Below are 18,417 nucleotides of genomic sequence, written 5' to 3'. Positions count from 1 at the left end.
TTTGTTCCAGAATTTTATTTAAGCTTAAACACAATGCCCTGGTGCCCACAACAATATTGCGTATATGTATACGAACTTCCAGCCTTTGACTTCAACTTGACTATTGGATGAAGACATCTTCAAGGATCTTCAAGATGGTGGCAGAGTAGCAGCACTGTGTAGGAGCTCCTGGCCTGGGCTCACCCACTTCCGTCTGCTTGCTCCATTTCTTTTCCATTCTTTTTATTCTTGCTCTTTGTCTTTTGCTCTTTTCCTTTTCTGTTTTTTTCTCTTTAAAAGCATTTATCGGCATCTTCGGCAGAGCGAGAGCAGACCCGGCCTCCCAAGCATGTGCGTTGGTGGTGGCAACAGAGTTGGCTGCTCCCACTGATCAGAGACAGTAGTGACAATTTGGATGGCACTGGCAGCGGTGGGATTCAAGAGGGAGGAGATTGAGCCCAACACAGTGGAGAGCAAGTTAAACATGGAGGAGGGTGAGCCCAGTGTGGGGGAGAGTGAGTCCTGACGTGACCTTGGCATGGTACAAGCACAAAAGATGGTGCCTGAGGATTGGCAACATCATTGTTGGTTGGTTCTGGTGCTGGCGGTGGCAAAATGATGGCAGGTGGCACCACTGTCACATCAACCACGGCGATAGACTCTGATGCTGTTGTGCCCAACGTATCTGTTGTATCACTTCTGATAAATATTCTTCTTTAAGTAGCTCTAACTGTGCATTTCTGTTTATCTCTTTCCAAGAACCACCCTGCTTCCTGACAGATCCTCCCTACTTTTCTCAGTCCTTTGTAAGTTAATTCTCTTTAATATTCAATCTGCTGTCTCCTCTGAATGCATTGTCTTTCTGACTCCTTTTTTTCCCCTCAAAATGAAATTGTTCATCCGTACTCATGTCTATCATCAAACTTGAGATCTCCTGAGGCTTCTTTAGTACCATAGACTGTATCACTGATAAGATCAACTCTGAACACTTTACATATGTATCATCCATCAAAACAACTTACTGTCACTATTTAAGTAGAAAAGAAAAGACTCCTAACATAATTCGGGGCACTTCTATATGTATTTATGTTACGAATTTTGCAAAAAATTATTTTCTAGTAATGAAATCTCTTCATATATGAACATGATACTGCTGTATAACGTGAGCTAGTGGTTTTCAAGTTTGAATTCTAAAACAGTTGTGACATCTTCCTTGAGAGGTTCTTGTAAATGTAGTCAACAAAATGTTTATTTAGAAGACACACTGAAGTGAAATGAAAATCACAAAAAAAATGTTATGTGGCTTTTCTGGCTGTCCTTCCTCAAATTCAATTTACACAAGATGTGTTATACAAGGATAAAACATTCAGGTCAGGAGAAATGATGTATTCTGTTAAAGGAAAATTGTTTAGTTTTCCTGACACTTTCCTTACACTTCTCAATGATATTTGTAAATTTTTGAGCACTCCATCTGACTTTGCAATCCATAGGAATAACATTTTGCCATAAATGCCAAACTCGTCACTTAAAAAAAAACTCCCGTGCTCCAGTGAAAATGGCCCGATTATATTAAATCTATTCTCCTAGTTATAATTTGCAATCCTAACATCATCCTCCTGAATATACAATGTTTGTTATGAAACGTGAGCTTACCTTATTTCAGGCTCTGGTGACAATTCCATTCCCATTAGGACACAGGTTTTAGTGCATGTACAACATAGCTGTATGAAGGCTGTGTAGACTGCTGTGCCATTTTTTTAATTGCTAAAAAGACCTTGCCATTTAAAGGGAGTGGCCATGTTGTGCTCTAGAGACTGCAATGGGACACAGCCAGTTGGTTGAAGGCAGTCAAAACAGTACGTTGCTACCTTAAGACTGCTGGTTACCCACTTGCCTGGAAACAGAAGAAGAAATACCAGGCAGAAGAGTCAATACAGTTAACAGGCCCCAGGCAGTCAGGTATTGGGAGGTCTATGGAAGAGTTGAGAAGGAAGTGCAAAGTTGTCAATACTGTGTCAGGGAGAGATGTCCAGCCAAGAAGGTGTCTCCATAGCATTAAAGTGCTGCAGTTTTCTCCAATCAGCTGGGAGTTCATTGAAGTACGTAGAGCTATTTTGTGAGATATTTGCTCAGTACTGTTGAATAATATTGGACCTTGAAGAAACTCAGGGGTAATGTCAATTTACTGAAGCTAACAGTCTGCAAAACAGTTGGGATTATGCCCATAAGTGGATGCTAAGATATAGTCTCAGAAATCCAATAGAATGCAGTGTCAAGGGAGAGAATCGAGCTACCTGATTGAACAAAACCATGATGAAATGGCTTTTGGCCAAGTTTTAAAGCGAGATCATCAAAATTAGAATCTCTTGTAAAGGAGACAGCATTTTGTTGAAGTTTGGTGACCAACAGCGTGACTAACATTTGGGAAGTTGCTGAAATATCTATGGGATCTGTCTAATTATACTTATGATTTAATGTATGGTGTGTAGTGTTCAACCACAGTTTATGCGTTCCTTGTACTTACTTGACGTTGATTCTGAATTTTAGTGTGTAAGTTGTGTATGTGTGTACATATAATAGATTGTTTTGCCAATCTAATGTTGTACCATAAAGTTTATTTACAACTGTGGAACTTCTTGGTTTTATTCTCTTTTGTCAGTACCTAGGATCTCAAGCATTTTCTATTTCAAACAAATAAGTACTGATCCTGAGCTTGACTGTAACACAAATTCAGTGGTTGCATCAACGATAATACATGTCCTTCATATTTCTAAATATTTCCTATGATTTAGCACCCAAAATTTACAAGAAGAAGTAGCTAGTTCAAGAAAATCAACAGTAAAGGAATTAAGGGTCATGGTGAGCGGGTGGTTAAGTGGAGCTGAGTCCACGAAAAGATCAGTCATGATCTTGTTGAATAGCAGAGGGGCCAGATGGCGTACTCCTGCTCCTATTTCTCATGTTTTTATGTTCTTATGCAAGATTTGTTGATACTGGATTGACAACAAAAGTGCCATTGGTGCTTTGACAGTTAGAGTGGTTGATACTGTGGAAGGTTTAGCCAGATACCACAGACAAAGTAAAACAAAAGGAGTCAGCACATTTGACCCAAGTTCATAAAATGTTCAAGATATTGATAGACCTATCATGGCACCACCTTAGGATACATGGTGGAGGTGCATCTGAAGAATCCTCGTAGCTGTGTAGGAGGAAGCTATGAGCTCATTGAGGAGAAATCTATTTCTTAACTAACAGTGAGCAAAATCAGCAGGGGAAGTAGTGGCAAGTCACTCGAAGCTTGAAGCATTAAGGGTGTAGAACTGATGGCATTCAACAAGAAATCAGGAGAAAACAAGAGCAGGAAGAAATGTAGTTGACAGAAAAAAACAGGTCTCTGAGCCCAGCATATTTGAGAGCCTCAGTTCTCTAATTAATAAACATCGGCTGATCGGAAGCCTTATATTAACTCTATCTACTTAAATATCCATTTTTACCTCTGAGAATGACATAAAAGAAAATCATGCAAGTATGTAGTTTTTTCAGATAACCAATTATTACACCCTTGCAGCAAATAGCAAAAAGATCAATTTTGTTCAGAGCTTTTGAATATCCTTCCATTCATTAAAATGTTAAATTTAAGCCTTCTGCATTTTCTCAGTTCTGATGTCCTCCTTCTTCTGAACAACCAGGCAGTTCTTTGGAAGTCTATTATTTGTAATATTGAGTTATTTTTTTCAACAATTATAATCTGATTAAGCAAGTGAGGAATTAAATAATATTCTATTTAACTGTGTTTCACTGTAAAACACTTTTGGTAAGGAAGATTACTATCTTGCCCTGGCAAAAAGTAAAGTCATGGGTTTATGAATTTATTTTTGTTTTTATGGCCCAATGAAAAATATTAAAACTGCTTTGAGATGAAATGCTTTTTGCTCCAGGACACAGCTATATGTTAAAGTAATTTTGTTTTGTAACACTGCTCTATGTCGATTAGTTTTGTTGGCTAATTTTGTTACAACTATGTATTTTGTTGCATTTTACAATGGTGATTTGTTAATTTAGTATGGTCTTTTGAAAGTAACTTCATTTAATATTTTAGCACCAATAATTATTGTGGAATCACTTGTGGTTTTTCTCAGTTAAGAGATATTGATAAGTTTTGTAGAACACATTCAATTGAATTGGAATTGAACTAGCTTTATTGTCACACGTACACAACTGAGTACAGTGAAAAATTTACAAGGCACCAATTACAGTGCCATCTTATGTACAAGGTACCTAGGTACAGATTCTTCAGTACAAGTTCTTAGGAAAAAAGATTAGAAAAATAAAGAATTAAGAAGTCCTGTATTACAGATTGTACGAATAAATTAGAAAATAGAGAAATAAAATGTTCAGAACAACAGTCCTTCTGCCCCAGTCCACACTACCACCTAGTGTCTAGACCATGCTGGATTTCACCACGAGGCTCTCAAGGTCGGGAGGCTGCTCTGGAATCACCTCGAGGCTGGAAGCCCATACTGCGGACATGCCAGGTTGAAAGACCACCACGCTGGGCCAAGAGACAGCCCAGTGCCTCTGAGAGACCACCATTCCAGGTTGGGAGACTGCCATACCATGCGTGGAGGATGCCTCAATGAGTCTATGCTGAGGCCGTGAGTCTGAGTCCATGCTGAAGCCGGGAGTCCGAGTATGCACGGAGGCCAAGAGCTCACAATGTCGTTCAGATGAAAGAGGAGAGAAGAAAGCACAAAAGAGAGAAAGGGGAACAAAAATGAGAAAGGAGAAGAAAAGGATGGAGTGGACCAGCTCCAACTGAAGCATCCTACACTGATGCTATCTTGGAATGTATCATTTGGGATATTTGAGACACTATTCATCATTTGTGGGGGGTGCTGTTGGGGGGGTTGATGACATTTCATGCTTTCGCACAGACACAGATTGCTGAAGAAGAACCATATCAAACTTAAACATTAACTCCTTTTGTCTCTCCATAAATTTTGCAGACCTACCGAGGTGATGGCCTAGTGGTATTATCGCTGGACTGTTAATCCTGAGACCCAGATAATGTTTGGGGGACCCAGGTTTGAATCCTGCCATGGCAGATGGTGGAAACTGAATTTGATAAATATCTGGAATCAAGAGTGTAATGATGACTGTGAATCCATTGCCAATTGTTGGGAAAAACCTATCTGGTTCACTACTGTCCTTTAGGGAAGGAACTGTCATTCTTACCTGGTCTGGCCTACATGTGACTCCAGACCCACAGCAATATGGTTGACTCTGAACTGCCCTCTGGGCAATTAGGGATGGGCAATAAATGCTGCCTAGCCAGAGACGCCCTCATCTCATGAATGGACAAAAAAAAAGTTTCTCCAGCATTTTCTGCGTACGCTTCAGATTTACAGAAGCCTCAGTTTTTTGCCTTTACCCAAATTGCCTGACTGGTGCCGTGTTATCTTTGCAGAGGTTTGTGAAATTTATAAGCTAAGAGGGACAAGCTGTCATAAATGAGATGCAATTGACTTTTCAAGGAATAAATGAAGAATTATTAGGAAGTGATATCTTTAAGATGACAATCATTGTAAAAATATCAGGAATTGGGTACACACTCTTTAGCCAGTCTGAGAGTGATTCTGTGCTATTCATGATTTTGAAATCACTTAGATTTCAGGATTTCTCTGATCATTCAGAGAAGGTATTGGCTTGCTATAGTTAATAAGCAGTGAGACTAAATAAATCAATGGACAGTAAGAAGACCAAAGACAGAAGGAGAACTTCAATCAACAGGACAGGAGATATATGCCCAGTCAGCGAAAAGCAACAAACTGGTCCTCCAAAATGAACAAATGAAAATCACTGCCTTTATTCAATATTATTCTTCTGTACTTATGATGTCAGACATAAGAAATTTGGTGAAATTTTGAAAACTTATTTGTACTGGAATGGGTCTATTAACTATGCAGGACTTATACACCTTTTAGAATAATTTTCTCAACTCAGTCTATTTTTGTAATTGATTTGGGTTTTACAACTGAAGTTAAATTAATCCCCTAAATCTTACCATTAATTTATGCTATAGTGTCCCTTTTCAAGGCTTGAGATTTTTGTTAGATTTTCTGTTGGATTGATCTATGAATTCAGGACAATCAAAATGGCTACTTTACAAACTGTTAATAATTTATGATTATGTAATTAGCGACACATTTTTGTGGATTAAAGGGAATAAAATGAATAAACAAGCTAACTTTGAAAATTTTATTTTATTGAAAAATGATGTTTAAATGTGATTGAAAATCTCAAACATTTTTAGACACCAAATTATGTCGACTGATCTTCCCACGTATATAAGCTTGAATCTTTTGCTGTTGTGTTTCAATATATTCATAGTAATCCATGTACAGACATCAATAAAAATTAGAGGACGGGTTATAAAACATAATTAAAATGGCAATAGGATGTCGGCTTTCATGTAATGGGCACTGAAACAAAAAGCATGTGGGAATTATATTACAATTGCACTGATAGAAACCATTTAGAATGCAGCAATCAATTCAGGGCACCTCAGGAATGATACATTGGCCTTGGAACCTTTCAGATTCACTAGAATTAAAGTAAAATGAAAGAACTAAATTATGAAGACAGGTTTCACAGGCTAGCCTCATATTCCTCTAGTGTAGAACATTAAGGGATTAAGGGAAAGCCTAATTGATGTGCTGAGGTGATTAGAGAAGATGAACAGTTAGAAAGAATGCTGTTCATCTGGAAAGAGATCCGGAATAAGGAATCAGAATCCCTACTGGAGTTTAGCCTTTTGGAAGTAAGGCCAGGAAGTACTTCTTTTCACAGAAATGAAAATCTCGACCCACCCCAATAAAACTGTTATGACTAGATCTGTTGAAAATCTAAGAACTGAGATTGATAGACTTGTGTTAAACAAATATATTCAGGACTACAGAACCATGGTATGTCAGTGAGATTAAGATGCAAATGAGTCATACTGTAATTGAAAGACAAACATGAGTGGATGAAGGACATACCCCTGCTCCTATGCTCCTACCACATTATAAATATACCATTTTTTAAGCAAATTAGAGCAATATGGGAATCATACCTTGGTTTCTCTTGTGATTTTCATGAGGATGAGCACTGAGCTAAGCTCAGACATAAAATATACACATACCTTTTGATTAGTTCTGTCCTGTAATTGCCTGAACAGGAACCTCCTTTGATGAAACAGCATAGACCAATCCAGGCAACATCGCAGCCGGCAGTAGAGTGGTCCAGCATGGAAATCATGTTCTTTTATCAGTAGTTTATTGTATTTTGGCATTTATGTGGCCATCAACCACTTTGACAGCTTTGGGGATAGGGTACCAGGTGGGTGAGAGGGAATAGTATGTCAGGTAAGGGATGAATACTTAGGATGGGCTAATGTGCTGGACCAGGAGTCAGTGTGTTGGCAAGTGCAATGGTGCTGGTGTTTTCCATCCAGCAGTGTCGGCTTTGGGATGGGGCTGCAGTGTGTCTATGTAGAATGGAGTTTATTGTCTCACTAACTTTGACTTGATTTAACAAGTGAGGAATTGCATTGAGTCTTCAAAGTGGAAGATACCATAAACATCACAAAGATATCAAATCAGCAATTTGCGAATGGGAAAGAAGATCTTGTTACAGTCTTTGTCGTGGGAGGAACAAAGTATTTGACGAACTATGGCACTGAAGGCAGACAAGTCATCATGACCTGATAACTTGCATCCAAGGATTTTAAAAGAAAATGGCTGCAGAGATAGTGGAGACAAAGAAGAGAACAAAGTACAGTACAGTAAAGGAACAGGCCCTTCAGCCCACCAAAACTCTACTGACACAGGATACTTTTCTAAACTAAGACATTTTGTCTCTATGCCGTCCAATTCCTTCTATTCTCTGCCTTTTCATATATCTGTCAAGATACTTCTTAATATTGTTGTTGTATCTGTCTCCACCACCTCCTCTGGCAGCATGTTACAGGCACTTACCAGCCTCTGTGTAAAAATCTTGCCCCTCACATCTTTAAACTTATCACCTTTTATCTTAAACCTATGTCCCATGGAACTGTAATTGACATTTCTACCTTGGGAAAAAGACTCTGAATATCCATTTTATCCATGCATCTCATAATTTAGTAAACTTCAACCAGGTCATCCCTAATCCTTCGAAGTTCATGTGAAAACAAACCAAGTTTGTCCATTCTCCCCTCATAGCTAATACTCTCCAAACCAGGCAACATCCTAATAAACTGTTTCTGTACCCCCTCCAAAGCCTCCACATCCTTCTGGTAGTGTGGTGACCAGAACTGTACACAATATTCCAAATGTGGCCTAACTGAAGTTCTGTACAGCTGCAACAACTTGCCAATTTTTATATACTATACCCTGACCAATGAAGGCAAGCATGCCATATGCCTTTGTGACTATATTGACCAATTTCAGGGAACTGTGGACCTGTATGCCTGGATCCCTCTATATGTTAATGCTATTTAGGTTTCTGCCATTTACTGTACGCTTCCCTCCTGCATTAGATCTTCCAAAATGCATCACCTCGCATTTGTCCAGAATAAACTCCATCTGCCATTTCTCCATGCAAGTCACAAACCTATCTATATTCTGCTGTGTCCTCTGGCAATACTTCTGATTATCCACAGCTCATTGAATCTTCATGCCATCCACAAACTTACTAATCATGCCACCTACAGTCTCCTTCAAATCATTTATAACTATTACAAAGAACAGGATTACTGTAGAACATCGCTGGTCCAGATCTCCAATCTGAAAAATACCCTTTCCCCGCTACTCTCTGTTTCCAACAATTAAGACAGTTCTGTACCCATCTTACCAGCTCCCCATAGATCCCATGTTACTTCCCTTCTTTTTTATCAGCCTGCCATGAGAGACTTGTAATTTCCTGACCTGCCTCCCTCAGCATTCTGGGATAGATCTCACCAGGTTATAGAGTCATAAAGTCATACAGCATAGAAATAGACCTTTCCATCCAACTCATCCATGCTGACCATGTTTCCCAAATTAAACTAGCCCCAGTTGTCTGCATTTGGTCCATAAGCCTCTAAACCTTTCCTAATCATGTACCTAATCATGTAACTGTACCTGTATCTACCACTTCCTTGGCAGTTCATTCCACATATGAACCACCCTCTATTTAAGAAAGTTGCCCCTCAGATTCCTTTTACATCTTTCTCCTCTCACTTTAAAATTATGCCCTCTAGTGTTGAACTCCCCTACCGTAGGGAAAAGATCCTTGCTATTCACCTTATCGATGTCTGTCATGGTTTTATAAACCTCTCTAGTGTAACCCCTCAACTTCCTATGCTCCAGTGAAAAAAGTCCCAGCCTATCCAGCCTCTCCTTATAATCGAACTCTCCATTCCCAGCAATATCCTTGTAAATGTTTTCAGAACGCTCTCCAATTTAATAATATCCTTCCTACAGTAGGCTGACTAGAACTGTACACAGTATTCCAAAAGTTGCCTCACCAGCATCCTCTACAACCGCACCATGACGTCCCAACTCCTCTACTCAAGGTCTGAGCAGTGAAGGCAAGCGTGCTAAACACTTCCTTTTCCACAGGGATCGGTATTGGGTCCACTTTTGCTTGTCATTTATATAGATGACTCGGATAAGAATTTAGGAGACATGGTTAGTAAGTTTGCAGATGATGCCAAAGTTGATGGTATAGTGGACAATGAAGAAGGTTATCTAAGATTACAAAGAGATCTTGATTAAATGGGTCAATGGTCTGAGGTGTGGCAGATGGAGTTTAAATAGATGAATGTGAAATATTGCATTTTGCTAAAACAAACAAGGGGGGACATGTACAATTAATGGTAGGTCCCTGGGTAGTTTTGTAGAACAGAGGAACCTTGGGGGTCAGGACATAATTCTTTGAGGTCTATGTCACATTTAGACAGGGTGGTTAAGAAAGCTTTCATCTTACCAAAATTTAACACTTCCCATTTATCCAAATTAAACTCCATCTGGTCACAGGTTTCCAGTCCAAAAAAACAAGTCTCCCCCCCCCCCACCCTCTGTCTCCTACTGTCCAGCCAATTTTCCATTCAATTGGCAAGCTCTCCCTGCACCCATACGATCTAACTTTACTAACCTGTCTACCACGCAGAACCTTGTCAAAGGCTTTATTAAGGTCAATGCAGACAACATCTGCCAGCTTGCCCTCATGTATCTTCTTCCTAGGGACTTGTCTAACTTAATGCTTTTCAGAACACCCATCACATTCTCCTTTTTTATATAGAATATCAACATATCCCTCCTGCAACTCACCATCCACCATGTCCTTCTTCTTTGTGAATACTGATGCAAAGGATTCATTAAGGACCTCACCCACGTCCTCCATGCATAAATTCCCCTTTGTCCTTGAGTGGACCTACCCTTTCCCTAGCTACCTTCTTGCTCCTTATATACGTACAAAACACCTTGGGATTCTCCTGTGTCCTGTTTGCCAAAGACATTTATGGCCCCTTTCAGCCCTCCTAATTCCTTGTTGAAGTTCTTTCCTGCTACCTTTGTATTCTTTGAGGGCTCTGTATGTCTCAGTTTCCTAAACCCTACATATGTCTCCATTTTCTTTCTGACTTAGCTCTCAATTTCTCTTGTCATCCAAGGTTCCCAAATCTTGCCATCCTTACTCTTCATTCTCACAGGAACATGCTGTTCTTGAACTCTAATCAACAAGCCTTTAAAAGATTCCCACATGCCATGTGGATTTACCTTCAAACAGGTGCCCCCAGTCTACATTCCCTAGTTCCTGCCTAATTATGGTAGTTAGCCTCTCCCCAGTTTAATACTTTCAGCTGGGGACTACGCTTGCCCTTATCCTTAAAAGTAACTTAAAACTTCAATAATTATAGTCACAGTTCCAGAAATGCTCCCACACTGGCATTGGCAGAAATATTCGAGAAAGGTTCTGGCAGGTTGGAAAATTGCTCATGTGATGCACTTGTTCGGGAAGGGGGTGAGACAGAAAAGAGGAAACTTTTCGACCCCACCACCAAAGACATTTTTCCCTCCCCACCCTTATCTGCTTTCCGGAGGGACCACTCTCTCCCTTGTCCGCTCCACACTCCCCTCCAGCCCCACCACACCCGGCACTTTTCCCTGCAACCGCAGGAAGTGCTACACCTGCCCCTACACCTCCCCCCTCACCCCCATCCCAGGCCCCAAGAAGACTTTCCACATCAAGCAGATGTTCACCTGCGCATCTGCTAATGTGGTATACTGTATCCGCTGTTCCTTTTGTGGCCTCCTCTACATCGGGGAAACCAAGCGGAAGCTTGGGGACCGCTTTGCAGAACACCTACGCTCGGTTCACACTAAACAACTGCACTTCCCAGTCGCGAACCATTTCAACTCCCCCCTCCCATTCCTCAGACGACATGTCCATTCTGGGCCTCTTCCAGTGCCACAACGATGCTACCCGAAGGTTGCAGGAACAGCAACTCCTATTCTGCTTGGTAACCCTGCAGCCCAATGGTATCAATGTGGACTTCACAAGCTTCAAAATCTCCCCTCCCGCTACCGCATCCCAAAACCAGCCCAGCTCGTCCCCGCCTCCCTAACCTGTCCTTCCTCCCACCTATCCCCTCCTCCCACCTCAAGTCCCACCCCCCATCTCCTACCTACTAACCTCATCCCGCCCGCTTTGACCTGTCCGTCCTCCCTGGACTGACCTATCTCCTCCCTAACTCCCCACCTACACTCACCTTTACTGGTTCCATCCCTGCCTCTTTGACCTGTCTGTCTCCTCTCCACCTATCTTCTCCTCTATCCATCTTCTATCAGCCTCCCCCTCTCTCCCTATTTATTTCAGAACCCCCTTCCCCTCCCACATTTCTGAAGAAGGTCTAGGCCTGAAACGTCAGCTTTCCTGCTCCTCTGATGCTGCTTGGCCTGCTGTGTTCATCCAGCTCTACAGCTTGTTATCTCAGAGGAAACTAAATGCCATTTAGCCTAAAAATCTGTCATTGGGGAAATGCTGAAGTCCATTATTAAGGAAGAACTAGAAGGGCATAGAAAAGCTTAAAACAATTAGAATCATCATGGTTCAATGAAAGTGAAATCATGTTTGACAAATTTGCGAGAGTTCTTTGAGGATAAAGCAAACAGTTGATAAAGAGGAATGGGTAGATTTATGTATTTGCATTTCCAGAAGACATTTGATAATTAAGAAACAAGACAGGAGCTTACTATATTTGGCATGGATTGAGGACTGGTTAACACACAGAAGATAGAGGGTTGTAATTAATTAGATTTTTCATATTGGAAAGACATAACTAATAGAGTGCCACAAGAACCAGTCCTCTGGCTTCAATTATTAACTATAATCATGATTTAGAGAAGGGACAGTGCATAATGTATTCCAAAAAAATAGGATGCTACGTTGTGATAAGAATATATGGAAAATGCAGAGGAATAAGGGTTGAGTGCACAGGCAAACTCTGGCAGATAGCGTTTAAGCTGAGAAGGTGTATGGTCATGTACTTGGTAAGAAGAAATGTTGGGGTGGTGCTGTTGCAAGATGACAGGGGGAAATCAGTGGTGAGTTGTGGGTTCAGTTTAATATTTACCCTGGAGTCAGAGCAGACTTTTAATCTTCTAACATTTCCTGACTAAACATTATGCTTAAATGAGTCAGTATCATTTAAAATCTCCATATTTAAGGTGACCTTTCTCAGAGAGTTCCAGATGAGCATAATTGACCCAAGGAAATGTCAATTTCCCCAGCTAATTCCCATGGAGTCAGCTGCATCAGGATTTCTGCATTGTATCAGAATGTCACTTCATTCTGCCGTGCAGATTGACTATCTGGCCATCGGAATTTCGAGGTCTATATTTCTGTAGCTGTAAGTGCTGTGATTGCTGTCTAGTCCTCCATTCTGTTTTGCATGTATTGATCTAATACATGCAACCTTTAAATTAATAACATGTTAATGTATGTGCACACCTAGAGATGTCTTCTAAATTACTGTTCATGATTGATTTATAGTTAACCATGCAAAATGGTTCTTTCAGTTTACAAAGCAGTGCATTAAAATCTAAAACAAGATCTAATTGGGGAAGATAATTCTGCACTGTTCAATTGAATCTATCATTTTTCAGAGTCCTGCAAAGTTAAGTGAGGATATAACATGAGTTGAAGAGCTGCGCTGCGTCAGTTTGGTGTATATTTCACTGACAGTGCTGTAGCTGGTAGCTAATTCAACTTTGTGGGGTCAGGAAATATGAGCTTATCAATATTCTTTCACTTAAAAGTAAAATGAAGATTGATACGATTTGCATTTAAAAAGAGTAACAACGATGTATGAATATAGCTTTTTATTATGCATAAAAATCAGTCATAAAAGCATGGTTATAATTTGCTAATAAAGAGCTAAAATAAGTATATAGAAGCAAACAAAATCCATCATTTAAGTGAACTGCTTTTGCAAGTGTATAATCATGAAGCAGCAAAACAAATTGTGGCTTCTTTACATTGACTATTTTAGATCTGCATATAGCTATTAAAAGAAAATTTGATTTCAATGAAATTAACAAAGTTGTGACAATTACGAGCAACAGCTCTGTCAACAAAATGACCTTAAGTCTCAAAGCACTCCAGGTGCTTTACTCAAATTAAAACTGGTCTGTACACCAAGAGAGATAAATTCATCAAACAACCTTAAAATCAACAGTATGTTAGAAAATAAAATGTTGCACATGGCCTATCTATTCCAATTGTATTGAAAATGTAATGATGCATCACTCCATGAATCTGTATACTGAATCTGCATAATGAAGAATTATGATTTTGTCTATATTTGAAAATATCAAAGACTTAATGTGAGAAATAACCAAAATCAAAATTAATGTATCAGACATGAATATACCATCAAAAATTAAACCACAGTGTTACTTAAAACCTTATTGTTTCTTATTCATCTTCATCGTAACATCTATTTCTCTTGATTTGTTCTTCAACTGTAAGTAGAAGAGTCCCATTTTCTAAGTGGCTGGTATTGGATAACGGTTCCATCAAACGTCCTGAGCTAAGACTGCCATAAGGCAGTGTATTCCTCACCATTGTATTTGGTTCAATGTCAGTATCCAAAAAATCACAAAATAAAGTATAATCCTTTTGGCTACTAACACACTTAATCTCTGAAGACTCTGTTTGACTGACATTAAGGAAGCTGTCTTCTCCTGAATTCTGATCCGCAGATGAGAAATGATATTCAGCATCATTTTGCTTACTGTTTGTTCCATTAACAGTTTCATTCAGAGATTTTGTCCCTTTCTTTTCAGGTTGCTTTAATGGGTTCAAATAGCTCTCTGCAAGTGTTTCACTGGTTAAATTAACAGTATCAGCATCTTGCTTAGAGCTAGTTACCAATTGTTTACCATCAGAAAAGTGTGAAAATCTTGCATCAATTTGACCGACTAGATCTACTGAGATGTTCTCATCTAATTCTTCTGTTGAAATTTTGTTACACGGATGTTTGAATTGATTTACTGCAACTTGATCTGGAAGAAAATCGATTGTTGAAGATTCTTCAATTGGGCTATCAAATTGCAGAAAATCTAATTGCTGCACATCCTTATTGTTGTTGTTATTGGAATTTAGGTCTTCAAGGTAATTTTCACTTTCAGTACCAACGATAGCCAAGGATTTCATTGTCTCTTCAGGCTCAACCATATTTCCTTCAAAGTCTTCTGAATCCTTTGCTGTAACTTCATTAAACATGTCACACATTCCATTTACACATACTTCATTTGTATTGTTTCCATCATTCAGTTCTACCTCCACATTCTCTTTACCTCCTATTTCAAACTGTGCTTCAATATCTGCCTTCTCAACATTTTCAGTGTCAGAATGTTCATTATATAAGATGTTTTCTGCTTTTTCCACTGTTTTGGTGTGTGATTGCAGTGTGTTGACTAATGGTTCTGTAGTTTCCTCACACTCAGTTACTTGAGAATTCAATGTTTGCTGACTGGAACCTTCTGGAGGCCATTTTGGCTTTGTCACTTTCACCTCCTCTTCTACACTGAAGGTTTTCTTATTTTCTTCAATAGAAGGTGGCCAGTTGATATTTAACTTATTTCTCTCTGTAGTCTTTTTGATCTGATCAGGCAAGTTGTTCAATTGTTCCTCTGTATTCTTGCTCTGTTGCTGTACATCATTTGAATCATCCAGCTGATAAACCTCATTGCTAATGGTTTTCTTTTCCTTCATTTTAGTGCATCCTGCCCTTGCCTTATTGGCTGGAGAAATTTTATTAGCAGAGAAGTTGGTTTGGCTGTTATTTATCTGGCCTCCTTTGCATGGTATGTGCCCAAAACCTTCATCATAGTTGCCTTTGGATTTGAAAAGCTGCTTAAAATGAGGTTTGCAGTACATTTGTCCATGGAGCGATGCATAATTTCCAAGACTTGTGAAAGTAAAAAGAATATGAATTAAGGTTATCATCCTAAAGAGATGTATTTCACTGGCACAGAGACCATCATTAAATTACCTTGGCCTTGATCTTACTGTCCTGACCCAAGACATTTCTAAGATGTCCACCCCATTCCCATCACTATCAATTTTGAATTATGTAGGATAAGGGTGGAGCGGTTTGGGGCAGTGAAGTTCCTGGTCACAAATGTGGAAGCAACTGTCCCAGTGTTGCTGGCTCTGTTGTGGAGATGAACATTTCATAACCCCTGCAATTTTCATGGAGTCAGGCTGGCTTTTGTAACCAGAATTTTAAACCTGCGAGTTATTGTGGACCACAGCAGAATTTGAGAAAAATTTGATGTATAATTTCAAAATATATTGTTAAATTATCATACCATATTGTATTACGGCATGTGAAGTGACATATTTTTAATACAATGTTAGGGCTTTTTTAAAAATATAAGTGACCATGAAATTGAACAGCATTCTGAAAGTGTAGAGGTCTTCAGATACATGAGAATGTATTATTTTCCAGATGAAGTGTTTATCTGCATTGGACAATGACGAAATTTGGATTTGACTCCGGCAGTTGCTTTGTTTACTTTCATGTATTACTTGACTCAGTCATCTTCAGAACTGTCTGAAAGCTTTTACAGATAGCTGAGTCTCTGGCTGTCTTCAAAAACCTTAATATATTAATCTCTGGAAGCTTTTTTGACTCAATTATTAAACAAGTCTCATTACAATGTTTGCCTGAGTTCCAAATCCACGAATGAAATGAGCTCCACCTGGGTTGCTGAAACATCTGTCACAGAATCTCAGAACTTGACTGGTTTGATACTTTTCTTAATCCTTAATAGAATTATATTTTTATTTCAAGTAGTTTAAAATGATTGTTGGTATTCTGACCTGTTAATAGGATTATGTTTTTTTCAAGGTGATATTGAATAACTGTTCATCTCAATAGTTTAATGATCTTTTGATAGAATTATGGGTTATTTTCAAGTGTATTTTGAATTGCTGTTTATTTCTACAATTTAATGAAAATCTCTTACCGTCCAAAGGCTATTATAGGACTTGTGACTTCTCTACATGGTATATACTGATTAAATAAGTATACGGGAGCGATGAGGGTAAGGCAGGTGGGTATGGAAGGTTATGCAAAGGTAAGGTGATATGGGTGTTTAGGGAATGGAATACATTAGGAACCTATATGAGCTGATGGGCAGAAGGGGTATGGAGAGGGAGTTTTGATGAGAGGGAGGAGGTACAGTAGGTGAATGGGAGTCAGAGTGGATGAACATATTGAGTGGCCTCACAATCATCTCCAGAACTTGGCCAATGTCCCATTGAATTGTGGTGGCTCTTTTATCTTGTCTGTCTCATCAACCATCCACCCCCACCATGTGTATACTTCCAGAGGCAGTCTGTCTCCACCACTGCACCATGAAGATTGCATTAACAGGCAATGACAGGTGTGAAGTGGGATTGTGACATTGGAAGTTGGTCCAATTCCTGGTTCCTACCTCTAACATAAAAATCTAGCTTCTTAAGTCAAATGGTTGTCCTAGTCTGCTTGTCGATAATTTTGCTGCTACAACATAACATGCATTACATATTCAAAAATGATAGAATCCTTCAATTATCACAGATTTAAGTATATAAATTAGGCTAAATGCACTAAGCATAACATCTATTTATGAAGCAGAATGAAAGCAACTTGATCAATATGGCATTTCTTGTTTTCACTTAAAGAGAATGGTCAAATATTAACGTCCAATTGAATTTATAGAAAAATACCATAAAAATATTTGTAGAATCCTTAAAATTTGCATTTAACATAATACAGAATAAATAACATAACTGCATAAAATAAATATGATTTTTTTCATAAACTTGGCTATAGAAGAGAATTATCTCTCACCTTAATTTATTGTTGCAGTGGTGGCAGCGGAAACAGGACTTATGAAAGATTTGCTTGTCGGCTGCTAGACTTTCCATGGGATATACTATCTTTCGACAAACTGTGCAGGTCTCCCTGGTAAGACCCTGTATCTTCTAAGACAACAAATACATGTTACAGTAGCTCTCACTTGTTTTCTTTCTAACCCTGCATTTTTCCCCCTCAGGTAGATTATATCATATGTCCAATAATAAAATGTTATTCTATTCATACAAAAATATATTTAATCCTTCCAGTGAACATCTAACAGATGAACTGTAAAATTGGGGCTGTATTTCTTTGACTAATTTACGTTAAATACAAAGTGTTATGTTTAGAAATTGAATGTTCAGATTTTATGAAAAGAATCCCAAATATTATTATATAATATATAAACATATAGTAATTCAAAATGGATTTGCTACTTTATTTTACAGGCAAGAATTATTTATTAACAATTTCTCTGAAATTATCCTTCCTGTTAACAAGGTGTATTCAAATTTTAATAAGAATTCACAGAATTATAATGTTAGTTAAATAGTATTATACTCAGGTTGATGACATTTGTAATATCAAATTGCAGACAACAATGTGTTTCTGTTCTTATATAAATTGTGTGAGTGTCATAGGGCTTATTTTATTATTCTGTGTCCCTGGTAAATGCTCAGTTCCTAGGTACGAAGACGAGTAAAAATGTGTATGCTGCCTTTAACACAGATTTTTTTCAGCAATCAAAGCTCCCACATCTGTCAACTATTTGTACTTCTGCAAACCCCTTAAACTTGAAACGTTAGGCATAAAGGGACATTTTCAAGTCGGAAGGCTGGGCCTAATGGCCAATGGGTCAATGCCAGGTCCTCAGCTATTTTCAACCTACATATATAAATTTGAGAGGTCTGAAAAGAGTAGGAGTAATATATCTAAGGTTGCTTCTGGTACAAAGCTAGGTGGAAAGTATACTCTGCAAGCTGATGCAGAGAGATTGCAAAGGCATTTAGACAGGCTTAGTT

General features: G+C 38.8%; 1 protein-coding gene across 1 annotated transcript; it reads right to left on the bottom strand.

The window, feature by feature from the left end:
- Positions 1-13,349: 13,349 nt before the first annotated feature.
- On the bottom strand, positions 13,350-17,823 carry LOC109926605 (xin actin-binding repeat-containing protein 2-like). Its single transcript, XM_020526443.2, has 2 exons — positions 17,390-17,823; positions 13,350-15,457 (listed from the first exon to the last, which is right to left on the bottom strand). Exons 1-2 carry the CDS (start codon positions 17,464-17,466, stop codon positions 13,960-13,962), a joined length of 1,575 nt encoding a protein of 524 aa, XP_020382032.1. The 5' UTR covers positions 17,467-17,823; the 3' UTR covers positions 13,350-13,959.
- Between the last annotated feature and the right edge of the window lie 594 nt (positions 17,824-18,417).

This window comes from Rhincodon typus, chromosome 7, assembly GCF_021869965.1.
Source record: "Rhincodon typus isolate 14 chromosome 7, sRhiTyp1.1, whole genome shotgun sequence".
Lineage (NCBI taxonomy): Eukaryota > Metazoa > Chordata > Chondrichthyes > Orectolobiformes > Rhincodontidae > Rhincodon > Rhincodon typus.
The sequence above is the reverse complement of the archived record's forward strand: the minus strand, read 5'-3'. Positions and strand labels throughout refer to the sequence as shown.

Bases quoted from the DNA above. Each gene is read 5' to 3' on its own strand.
- LOC109926605 (XM_020526443.2), bottom strand. From the start codon at position 17,466: ATGGAAAGTCTAGCAGCCGACAAGCAAATCTTTCATAAGTCCTGTTTC. The intron at 15,458-17,389 runs GTGAGAGATAAT...TACTTTCACAAG, and splicing joins CACTGCAACAATAAATTAAG to TCTTGGAAATTATGCATCGC.